This window comes from Egretta garzetta, unplaced genomic scaffold, assembly GCF_000687185.1.
Source record: "Egretta garzetta isolate BGI_Z169 unplaced genomic scaffold, ASM68718v1 scaffold374, whole genome shotgun sequence".
Classification (NCBI taxonomy): Eukaryota; Metazoa; Chordata; class Aves; order Pelecaniformes; family Ardeidae; genus Egretta; species Egretta garzetta.
The window spans coordinates 2,596,166-2,608,130 of NW_009259419.1; the positions used below are offsets into that span (position 1 = coordinate 2,596,166).

At 49.4% G+C, this 11,965-nt stretch overlaps 1 protein-coding gene across 1 annotated transcript; it reads right to left on the reverse strand.

Moving 5' to 3' along the window:
* Positions 1-495: 495 nt before the first annotated feature.
* On the reverse strand, positions 496-11,926 carry LOC118452075 (exocyst complex component 3-like protein 2). The gene is made up of 6 exons (XM_035892442.1): positions 11,797-11,926; positions 10,444-10,554; positions 8,783-8,938; positions 5,648-5,769; positions 3,864-4,049; positions 496-1,968 (listed from the first exon to the last, which is right to left on the reverse strand). The coding sequence occupies exons 1-5, from the start codon at positions 11,848-11,850 to the stop codon at positions 3,869-3,871; spliced, it is 624 nt and encodes a 207-aa protein (XP_035748335.1). The 5' UTR covers positions 11,851-11,926; the 3' UTR covers positions 496-1,968; positions 3,864-3,868.
* Between the last annotated feature and the right edge of the window lie 39 nt (positions 11,927-11,965).

An 11,965-nucleotide genomic window follows, 5' to 3' on the forward strand; every position in this document is an offset into this window, starting at 1 on the left:
GCCAAGGCTCCCAGCCGCTGCGTGTGAGCAGAACATGCCCTCATCTGACTGTGAATGTCAAACGGCAGAGATGTACGTAGCCATCGACATGTATGTGGGCAGGAGCCATCCACATGCTGTGGGATTATTTTTAGCCTGACGGTGATCGAAATGTCAGAGGGGTTTTTATTTATTTTCTCTGGAAGGCTTGTTGCCTTCCCCAGCAGCAGAGGCTGACTCTGACCCTGCTGTTGCAGTCAAGTCTATCACCCCTTCCCGCTCTTGAAAAAGAGGTGCAATTAGGCGGGAGGGGAGGGTGACTGGCCCGGCATGCCTGGCAGGGCTGGCACCCTTCAGAGGGCAGGCATCCACCCAGCACCACAACCCAACCAGCACCCACTGGCCAGGCTGCAGCTCCACCAGCTCTCCCAGCCTCCCCATGTCCCCTCCGCCAGCTCTCCCAGCCTCCCCATGTCCTGGGGAAGGTCTCACCAAAGCTGCAATGGATGGCTATAAAATGCAAGGGACACAGGAGCGGGGCCTCTGAAGCAGAGGTGTGGTCAGGAAGGGCTGGCAGGCCACAGGACGCTCTCACTGCCCTTTAATGGTGTGAGGGATGGAGTGTAACGATGCCGAGGTCTCATGGTGCCCCAAAAGCCCGCAGGGGACTCCCTGGAGATGGGGCAGCCTGTTCCTCCCTGCCTCTCTGCCACTTGCTCCACACTCAGCGCTGTGCCAGGAGCAAAGCTGATGACAATTACAAACCGGCTCCCCTCAAGCTCACAGCACCCCCCTGCATGAAGGGCTCTGGGCGGACAAGCTGCCCCTGAGCCGGGACACCCGCGTCCCTGGGGTGATGGCACGGCACTGCGGAGCGCGGCAGAACCCACCCGAGCCTGCGCTTTCCCAGGGCCCCCGGCCCTGACACATCCCCTACCTCACACATTGATGGGCTATGCACAAATGTGCCCCTTTTCTTGTCAGGGAAGCAGATTTGAGGGGGGTGGCCGCTCAGAAAAGCGCTGGCATGTCTGAGGCAGCAGAGCCTTGTTTTGCTTGTTGACACGGCCAGAGAGGAGCAGCAATGGCCTATCTTAACACAATAGCGAAGGAGTGCCTTGAACGAAATCCAGCCAGGAGGTTGTGACCAGTCCATAGATAACTGGGAAGAAAAGTCAGTGTTTTCCCGGCGGAACTGCCTATTTACATCTGAAAACAGCACAGAACTTGCCCGGAGGCTGGGACAAACAGCTCCTTTCACTGCCTGCTTCCCATGAGGCTTTCCCCTCCCTCTCCAAGAGGAAATTTCCAGTAACTGAAGTATAAAAATGAATGCAAGACTCTGCTCCAGAGCCAGCTCTAAAACTCATACGGGAAGAGCTCCCCATCCCACAGCCGTCACCCTGGCAGCCTTTGTGTGTGGGGAGCGAGGGGAGAGGCAGCTCTGTATGCGCCCTCCTGGTGCAGGTCAGGCTTGGGGGGGGGGGGTGGATCCAGGTGCCCAAACCTGCAGGCATCGCTGGGACCACGGGCCAGGAAGGATTCCCTAACGGAGAGTCCTGGGCCCTTGGGGAGGTTGCGATGCCGTGTCATCTGCTAAGATGCCGTGTGGTGCAGCAGTCCCTGGTTTTGCATAAGACTGCATGAAACAAGGCATGGAAACAGAGAAATTTTGTGAAGGGGAACCTTCCTCCTCTGCACACCACTGTGACACATCCTATGAATAACCACCAAGACTCAGCTAAACAGCAGTCTCCAGGAAATTTTGAAGGAATGTCTTTCTGCCGTGTCCCATTCATCTTCTGCCTGGACTTTGCATAGATTGGGATTCAGGCCCCATGCTTTTCCTGCAAAAGCACAGGAATCATGACTTCCATAGCTGTCAGGCTTCTCCGGGCACCCGGCTGCACGGGTCACTGAAGCTTTCAAGGAGCCGTGATTGCAGACGCTGCCACGTGGGAGCAAGACCTCATGTTTTTCACAGCAGGCCTGAGGGAAAGCAATAAAAAAGCCGGGTAATTAAGTAGCACTCATCAGAACACGTGCAAGAGTCAAACAGCAAAAACATCCCTCCTATGTGCAGACCCTTGCATGAAGCTGTATGAAAAAAAACCCTGCTGAAAACCTCCAGTTCCTGGGCTACTCTGGCTAACACAATCCATGGGTCCTTGCTGACCCCTGCCCACTCCAGCCAAACCTGCTCACTCCTCTCATGAGAGGTCACTTCACGCTCACATGAAACAACCAAAGATAACACTTTTCCAAAGCCCTCCCACCTCCACGTACAGACAGGACAAACCCGATGAACCTGCAGGTCACACCCAGCGCATGGCAGCAAAGTCGCGGGGCTGGGATGAGGGAGGAAGGTGACCTCCTTTTGAGCACATCCCAACACGGATTTCACCGTGACTGCTACCCCTGAGCTCAGGTAAGGCCACCAGCCCATGCTGCACACGTGCACCGCAGACACAGCCAGGTCTTCTGGGATTTGGGAGCCTATTTACCCAGGGGATTTCAGCAAACAGGAGACTAAGCGACTTAGACTGTTTTAAAAACATGTTCCTGGAATACTTTCCTAAAGCGAAGGCAGTGACGTGTAATTTCTTTAAAGGAGGGTGTAAAAGTGGGTGGCCGATAGCCAGTTCATTATATCAGAATCAGTTTTCATTAGGAAGGAAAAGTTTGTGTGCTTATTAATCGTTTCTCTAATTGCTTTCTCTCCCTGCTAACAGGGCAGCCCGCTGTCTCCTTGTGCCTGGAGGCCCCAGGTCAGAGCCCTGGGTAACTCATCCCCGATCTGCCAACATGGGGAACTATAAATAAATGGTGACACCGGAGAGCGGAGGAGGAGGTGGAAAGGGACTGCGCTTCTCAACCGGAGACACTCAGTCTATTCAGCTTATCCAACAAAAGGTAACTGATGACAATCTGTAAATATTAACCAAGGGAGACTACTTCTGATAGCTGAGGGTCCTAGTCTGACAAAGATAACACAAAATTCTCTGGCTCTGAGCTGGAGCTGGGCAAATTTGGACTAAAAAGAAGTTGCAGATTATTTAAAGTGAAGCAAACAGCTGCATGATCTCCACTATGAAGTATTTTTAAACCATGAGGACCTGTTTAGTTTCAGGATCTGCTTGCAGCTTACCCCCCAAAATCTCCAGTTTGTGGCTGTGAAGGAATCACTTGGGAAACTGAAAGGAGATTGCAGGTGCTCCACATGAGCCCTGGCAATTCAAGCCAAGGGGATTGAAGACGTTACAGTGACAGTCATCCCTCTAACTTTTATCCCTCCACCAGCTGCTGCCGGCACGGAGGGGGCACGCTTGCCTCTGGTGCCCGCAGCATTGCTCAGTCACCTGGACAGGACGCTTTAATTAATACACCTCCCATGGAGGGGGGCAGCCGTGGAGCTGACGTACCCCTTCCCTCTGCATCAGGAAAGCAGGGGGACCATGCAGAAGAAACCCCCTCAGCATGCCCTACCAGGAGGCAGCGGCACTTGCCTGGGAGACCCTGCCCATGCACACATGGAAGGAGCTGGCAGGGAGGGGATGCTGCGGAGAGGCAGCTGCAGGGACACACGGACAGGAGCAAAGGACAGGGAGGAAGAGCCCTGTCTTCTCCTTTGTCCCTGCAGTAACCTGAATCACACATCTAAGCATTCAGCACCCTGCGCTGCCTACAACACCATGCTTCATGACGTGGAAATTTGCAGGCAGAGAGAGGGAAGTAGAATCGGTGTATACAGCAACAAGGACCTCAGGGAGGTGATGCTGCAGCCATAGCTGTTCCACCTCCTGGAAAGCAGCAATGCCTACGCCTGCATGGGTATGCGTGTTACACACAAACACGCTCACACACACACAGACACACACCCCTACCTTTGCTAACAGCAGAAGCAGCCACATAGCCCATATTTTCTAGGTTTTACTTCTATATCTGCAAAAAGCAAGTTTGCTTCTGTTTCTGATTCCTGGCAGTTATCATGAAATGCCTTCAAGATCGCAGCTCTGTCTTCTCGGCTGACCGAGTCTTTGATGTCCAGCACTGCACTGAGATGTTCCTTCCTTTCCAAAAGGATAAGAGGGCAGGTCAGTGAAAAAGTCAAGGAAAAAAGCTTGCTTCCTATCACTCAGTTTTACGGGTCCAGGCCAAGGCTTGGAAGCTGCTGAACTGCTTTTTGACACCCTCTGGCCACCTAGCACAGAGGAGGCCGAATCACAAGAGCTGCGTGGGATCCAGCTGAGCTCACAGGTCCCAAGCCCAGACCACACAGCATCCCCACGAAACTGTGGAAATCTTCACCTCAGATTTCTCCTAGAAAAAGATCTGCATCTGCCATAATAAGTTTGGGGTAAATCTGCATTTGACCATTTGGAAGCATTTTTGATACCTTTTCTCCCCTCAGACGGAGCTACTTCTTGTTCATCTGCAGTGCTATAGGATTTGTGCTCTACATAGCATTGCTTCACTGCATGGGGCTACAACATACTGGTCTGATTAACAAACAGGGCAAATGTATCGAAGCCAAACATACGGGAAGCTGCTGAAATCAAGAACAGTGCATCTACTCACACTGGGATGACCTCCTCTGAGATCTGGAGCAAAATAATATTCTTCTGAGTACTTCCTATGCCCAATTCCTTTACTATATTTATATATATAAATACATAGGTTTTTATATATTACTATTTATATAAGTGTATATACATAGCAAGAAAATAAGAATTGCTATGCTATATCAGATAAGCAGCTTTTTAGCTCAATAGCATATTCAAAAGCAGCAAATGCTTGGGAAAATAATACAGAAACCAGACAAAGCATAACATGGTCTCTCTTTGCCTGTCTTTTTTTTTTTTTTTTTTTTTTTTTTTTTTTTGTGCTTCTGGCAGTCTGCAGGTTAGGGACTTCCTTAGCTGAGGGTTTTATCATGACTGTCATGTTGAATAGGCGCTGAAATATTTATCTATCACAAATTGTCTGCTCCCCATTTGAAGCTATTCACACTTTTGGCCTTCACAGCATCCTGTGACAGAGAGCTCTACACTGTAATCATATTAACTTGGAAAAATACAGTCACTAGCACGAGACATCAGAACAAAAGATGGATGTAATAAACCACAGACTTTGGAACAAATGCAGTTAGCTAAGATCTCACCTTCCTAATAAAAGTTGGGTTTCATTTCTGTTAACAGCTTCCTGTGAGAAATGGAAGTGTATATTCTTACTGAACACACCTAGGGTTTTGTGGAAATAGTTATACTTAGAAAAGGATTGGTGACATGTTGGAGTCAAAAGCCAAGTGCTTGAGAGTTATGAAATGCCTGAGTTAAGGATGTTCTTGAAACTTGCGTTTGGCACACATGTGCCTGTAAATTGTCCATTCAGGTAGTATTTTTCCACAGCATCCCTGTTTTGTGGCCAGCCATTTCATCCATCCTTCAGAAGGACATCTCAACTCGACTGGTTAATGTCTGGCAAAGTTATAAACCAGGTTAATCAGCACCTGCCAACAGGCAGCACTGAGTGCACCCAAAGGTAAGCACTGTGCCTGGCCCCACAAGCTGCAAAGAGAAAGCATTGCAGGACCAACACTGCTATAGGTCTTCTGCTGGCAAGTAATGAGTTAAGAAACTACAGAAGTCAAACCAATAAAAGACCTTACCTTAGGTCAGGAAATTCTTTGAGAATGGGCAGAAGAGCTATTTTCATCCCCTCAGCATCAGAAGTTTGAATAAGTCCTAAAATTGCTTTTATGGGATCCTTAAGGGGACCGGCCGCAGGACCCTGGGAAGAGAAGCAAAGGTGTGTTCAGGCCAGGGAAGCAGCACACAACATTAAGAGCTGGACTTGTACCAGACTGGAGATCCCACTGTGTGGCTTAGGAGCTTTGCAGGACTCTCTGTGTGTGTACAGAAGCCTGTTTTCCTTCCAGGGTAGGAGAAAAGCAAGTGGGGTGCGACCACAGACTGCTTCCAGGGCGGCTACCTTCAGCAGCGCTGACTCTCCTCCTGCATTTCCTTTGACAAAGAGAGCAAATGTACCTCGTTTTTCCCTACTTTGTCTGTCCTCTCTTGGCCATTTCACCCTTTGGGAAGTGGTTGCCTTCCAGAGGTAAGCACAGCCCCGTACCTATGTGAAAACAAGCTCTGTTGGCCAGACGTGATGGCATTTCTGCTGTCCTGAAGCAAGCCCAGGGACAGAAAAGCGACCTTGGAGAGAGGGTGAGGGGACATAGATCCTCTAACAGAAAACCAGAAAAAAAAAACAGTAAGCAGGGCCAGACACTGTAAAGGATATGACGTGGCTGGTAGACGCTGCGGTACGGTCAGCTCCCTCCAAACTAGGGCACACAGAAGAAGAAAACCTCATCCAGAAACACACGGCATATTTAGCAAAGCCGGAGGAAGCAGAATGCGGATGAACTTCTGAGAGAGCTTGCTCACATTTTTCATTGGTGCGGTAATGCGATTAAATTGCTTCTCTGAATTATTGATGCCATCACGTCAACAGAGACTCTGTGACAAAGCAAACCTGGAGAACCGGCTGCCAAACTGGGGCAGGAGAAGCCCAGGTTCCCCTTGATCTCCATGGGGCATTAGAAACAGCAGGCTGCCTTCTCGGGACAGCTCACCTCCGCATTGAACATAAATTAAAAATAATAGTAATATCTGAAGGCAGCCTTCTCTCTCTTCCTCCGCACTGCAGACAAACAGCATGTCTAGCTCTGCACAGCACACAAGCTGCACTCAGCTCCTAACGCACCGATACTGGAAGGCTTCGTACTTGGCAAGCTCACTCTTACAAAATGCTAATTAATTGGAAGGTGTCAGATTTAGTTAAGGGCTGACAGGCAAGGTCAGAGGTAAACAGCTTGCAACCTAAAAGGACAAAAAAGAGGTGTCTTGTCAGCTGCGCTTGAGTGCACTTGGCACATACTGCTCTTCGGAGAGAAGCAAGGTATTTCCTAACGTGCTTTCAGGAGGGAGGGGAAGGAAGAGCCTGAAGAGAGGGCAGAGCAGGGCAGGCAGCAGGAGCAGCCTGTGCAGCGGCTGCACGATGAACGCAGTCTGCAGCAGAGCGCACATTCTGCACACATAACCACGTACCTCCTCTGATTGAGTATCAGGCTGTCCCCTGCAAATCACTTATGCGTTTCCTCCCCGAGGTTTTCGGTGCTCCCACATCAATAAGAAAGCAAAAAGACTGGGGGCACGGGGGAAACAGTGCTAACTAGACGCAGACTTTTTTCACCCAAGCCGAATGTAGTGTTTTACTACGTAATTAGATTTCCTGTATCTCCTTTACACTATAAAACCAGCTTTCTTTGCACATTACATCCAAAGCTGATGCTGAGCACAGCATCATTGGTAAACTTCAGAGATAAGATTAGAGAATCCTCCTGCTATTCCCCATGGCTGGATTGCTCAAAGCATTGACTTGCCTGTGATTGATCACTCCAGGAGGGGTGGGTCTTCAGCTAAAAGCACTGCCAGCTTCCAGCTTTCCACCGTGAAACTAATGCATTAATCGTAATGGGTCTGGGAGGTTTTCAGAGGAGCCTACGGATGATCAGTTTGATTTCGTTTTATTCTTTGGACAAAGTCAGAATTGCTGACAAATGACTTGCAGGAGGCTCGTCTTGGAGAAAATAGATCTCCAGTCCCCAGCACTTAAATTCACAAGTTGTGAGAATGACTCAGAATTTGTAGAATTATTAAGAGCAATAAAGCCCAGGCTTTTCATCTACTGTGTCACATCTGAGTCCTGTTACCAGGCTACCTTTGCAATCGATGCTGCGCTGCTCGGTCCACCCTTACAAAGTGCTATGCCCGAACGCTCTCAGCCTGCATTTGGAAAAGAGCTGCACCAGGGGCCATTGCAGGGCAGCGATTCTCCAGCTGGAGCAGCCGCAGGAGGGGAGGCTGCTGGCATTGCAGACCTTGCCCTTGGGCAATCAAGGGACCCATGTGACAGCCTGGTGGCATCCGCAGATGCCGTGTGCATGCCAACTACACCGGATTACGAATTAAGCAAAGAGGCTTTTTTTAAGCTTTCAAAGTTGCTTCTGCAAATCAGACCTAGCATTTTGCCACAAATTTTCTTCAGAGACGTGCCTCTGCTTTTACACCCGATCTATCCCTTTTGTGAGGCATCTTCACCTGCTAATGGTGTGAGGTGCTCACCCCCGCAGGAGGACCCACTCCTTCTGCAACCATCACCAACCACAACAGCATCAGCATGTTTCTGCCCGTGAGGGAACTCTGCAGCACTCTGAGGGGCTGGGAAGGGCCCACAGGGAGGAGGGAGGCCAGACGGAGGGGTAACAATGCATACCCCATGTCCAAGGAGGAGCAGCAGACGGGGCAATCCACAGAGAAGGTGAAGGCCGGGGAGATATGGAGCAGCCGATTTGGTTCATCATCCCAGAGGCTGAAGGGAAAGCACTGGAGGGAACGGAGCTCTTCCTCTCCTGCATGCCCATGCCATGTACCAAAGGCTTGCCTGGGAGAGCTGGCAGCTTTGGAGCTGTCTTGCCAACCCAGAGGATCGTGCTTCATTCTCATTTCAGTGGCAGGAGTGTGAATCTTGCCTCCTCTAGTCACACATTTCAAAACTATAAACTAACAGCTTCTGGCAGATCAGAAGGGCCATCAGCACATCTGATTGTCATTTCTGCAAAGCTGGATACCACTCTGGAAAGACCTCTTAGGCTTTTCTGTTGCTTTCAGAGCCTTTTCCTCTGCTGGTACTGTTCTTGATGACAGACAGCAAAACTACAACCATATCAAAGACTTACTAAGCACTCTTTAAAGATGGTTTGCAGCCTTCTGTGATCTTCTTCGATCTTGCTGACAATCCTCCTCCTCTGCACAGAAGATTGTTTCCTGGAAGTGGTCAGGAGGGCCTGCACGTATTCTGTAATAATGATGATGTTGACAGCCTTGACAAGGGCCTGTTCCAGAGCAAAGAAGACCAAATTTACTTCCCTGTATTAAGCAAGGACCAGACCATACCTACAGGACTCTGACCAGTGTAGGCAGGGGGTATAGGGTCCGTGCAGATGGGTGGCCCATTTCTCTGCTTAAAGGGTGCCTTTAAAATGCCTGGTCTAACACAAGGAGTATCTCCAACCAAGCTCTGTGTGGATGACATAAACATTGATGGTAAATGTGGAGACATCCCACCAAAATCAGTGGGACCGGTTAGCTGAGCCAGAGGTCACTCACGCTCCACAACAGCGGTGCCACTTGGCTTAGACCCAAGCTGACAAACACATCACTTGGGGACAGCCCGGATTGCAGACAAAGACAGATCCAGCCTCCCCAGAGCATCCCCACTGGACACGTCCCGGGGCCATACCCTTGGGCACCCCATCGTGGCTGGGCACAGAGAAGTCACCCAGCATCCCTGAGCCGCCCGCTGCCTGCTGAGAAACCCCAGTGCCCAGACCCTGCAGTGCCCGAAGGCAGAGGGAGAGCAAGCGTTTCTAAGGGGAAATGGGCTGCTGCACAGAAACCACTTTTTCATTAGCAATTGAAATCAGAGCAGTTTTAGGCTGCAGTCCAAAGGTACAGGAAATCCCCAGCCTTGTCCAAAAGAGACAAAGCAAGAGACAGGCAGCTCTGGCACAGCACTCCACCACCGAGCTGCGGCTTGCCCCAGCACTAATGTGACATAATGACCAGTGACAGACTCTGAACAACAGCAGAACAGCTCCTAATTTTTTTCTGTTCCATTACCTTTTTCCACATTTCAAAATGTTAATTAAAATCAGCACTGACAAAGAGCCTGCAGACCTGGGAGGGTAAGAGAAAGGGAGTCAGGTGCTCAGGGGGACATGTGCTGCACCAGGTAGCAGCAGCGAATCCAACCTGCGTGCAAAAGAGGGTACCCCAGGTACCCATCTCACTGCTGAAGGGTGTCGTGAGACCCTAAGTAAGTTGTTCAGGCTACTGTAAAGGTGAAAAAACTTAGGTGCTCTGTGAGTTTGTTCTCTGCTAACCCTGGCATATTTAACTGCCTAACAGACTATGTCCTTTGTGGATCTGGACCTTTCACCACGTGTCCACTCTCCATCAAAGGGATAAATATTCCTTATAACTAAGGTCAAAGCACATTAGAAGCTGAGATTTACAATATAGTGGTACTGGGGCAATGGTAGGATCAGAGTTGGCTCAATGCTCCTGCTCTCTACTTGGGAGATGCCTTCACCTCCACATTTCTTCACTTGCTGGTTTCTCTGCTGAGATTACAGAAAGGTCCTGGCTGTCACAGTGAGGAAAATATCCAACACTGTTGGATAGAGGAACTGGGCTAGGACTGTTAGATCTTTAAAAGCCCTTTTAACAACAGAAAAATTGTAGTTTGGATTAATGTTGAAATAGTGTGCAATCCAGAGCTTCAAGGGCTAGTTTTAGTGATTTCCTAAGTAATATCTTGTTCTTACTTATTTCTTACCTCATACATGCCTGTTTTTTTCTTCCCAAATGCCAAAAAGCTTTGCTTTAAGGATTCAAGGATGTTGTCAAAACCACTGTCGCACTTTTTGAAGTGCTCTTTCAGTGTTCCCTGAGGAAAAGGGACAGACAGAGTCAAAGGGTGCACATGTAGACACACCACACAGACAACAGACATGGATTATTGTGCTTTTGCTCTTTCTGCTCTCAGAAATAGACTCCTCCACGAGCTGCAGCATCCTGTGCCGTCATTTCAAAGAAAAACAAAACATGAAAGACACAGTTCAAACTCAGGAAGGATGTATTAAGTTCTTAAGCCCGAACCTGGAAGACCAAAAATAAGAAAAAAATGTGTGGTAATAGCTCTGTTCTGGGGACTATGTAAAACGTGTCCCTACGGATGGGGAGTGCAGGAAGACCGAGCCATTCTGCACCCACCTGCTCTGGCATCCTGGTCCCAGCATGGCCATTGCTCTTATTCAATGGGAAAGTATAAGGGTCATTTAGCAGGCAGGCAGGGGATAAACTCTGTCTTTCATGATTTGAAGCCCATGTCAACACAGCCGGAGAAGGACTGAAAACCTGAGCCCCAGGTCTCCTGTTTGTCCCCAGGGTTGTCCATGCTCCCTGTCAGAACAACCCCCAGCTCCCACCTCAGCACGTGGGCCCATGGGACAGGCTGGCAATGGGACAGGCTGGCAATGAGCTCTGGAGACCAAAACTGCACAGTGTGGCCAGGGTTTCTTTTGTCATTTTCCTTTTGCTGGCTTCAGCATGCTCAAGGGAGCCAGAGCAATGAGCCTGAAGATGCTCAGGGGAGCATCCCAAAGAAACGCACAACACCAGATGCTATTAGGAGACTGCAAGTGTGTGTTATTTAGAAATGGAGCCCAGGACACGAAGGTGGGTGTCTGAGCTAATAGTCTAATATTAGAAAGTGTGAAGTGAGGGGAACTTATCGCAGAGGAGGGATACATTTCTGGTCAGCCTTCTCTACATCCCAACTACCCACCACAGCCTTGGGCTCTGAGAGTTATCACTGCCCCAGGAAGATGTTCAGCTGCTGGGGATGAGTAGGTACCAGGTGAAGTTTGACCCCCCGGGTGTGGGTGCCCAGGGGCAGCATGGGGTACCCATTTAGAGCACAACAGCAAATACTACAAAAAAATGGTAGTGGGATCCCAAAAACTGGAAAAGATGAAGCTGTCAATATACAGCTTCAGACAAGGCAGAGGAGGGTACTGAGCCTGAAGATCAAACTATGGTTTCACCCTTTCCAAATCAGGACATGAGAGTGAAGTGCGCGCCTGCCCTACAGTCTAAAATATTCAGTGTTAACATGGGTCTCCCATACCTGGACTTTAGAAGTGACTGTCTGCAGAAAATGCTCCGTAATCTCATCTTCCATCCTGTCTAGAAATCCATTTACCTTAACATCTTGACCAGTGCTGGCACTGCAAATGTATGTTAGCTTATACCAGACAGTCCTGTTAAAAAAAAAAGGGGGGGGGGGGGGGGGGGGG

What these genes read in the sequence shown, in the direction of transcription:
- LOC118452075 (XM_035892442.1), bottom strand. Translation starts at nt 11,850, where the DNA reads ATGGAAGATGAGATTACGGAGCATTTTCTGCAGACAGTCACTTCTAAA. An exon ending in CAGTCACTTCTAAAGTCCAG is followed by an intron (nt 10,555 to 11,796) that starts GTATGGGAGACC and finishes CCTTTTCCTCAG; the next exon opens with GGAACACTGAAAGAGCACTT. An exon ending in CCATCTTTAAAGAGTGCTTA is followed by an intron (nt 5,770 to 8,782) that starts GTAAGTCTTTGA and finishes TTCTCTTCCCAG; the next exon opens with GGTCCTGCGGCCGGTCCCCT.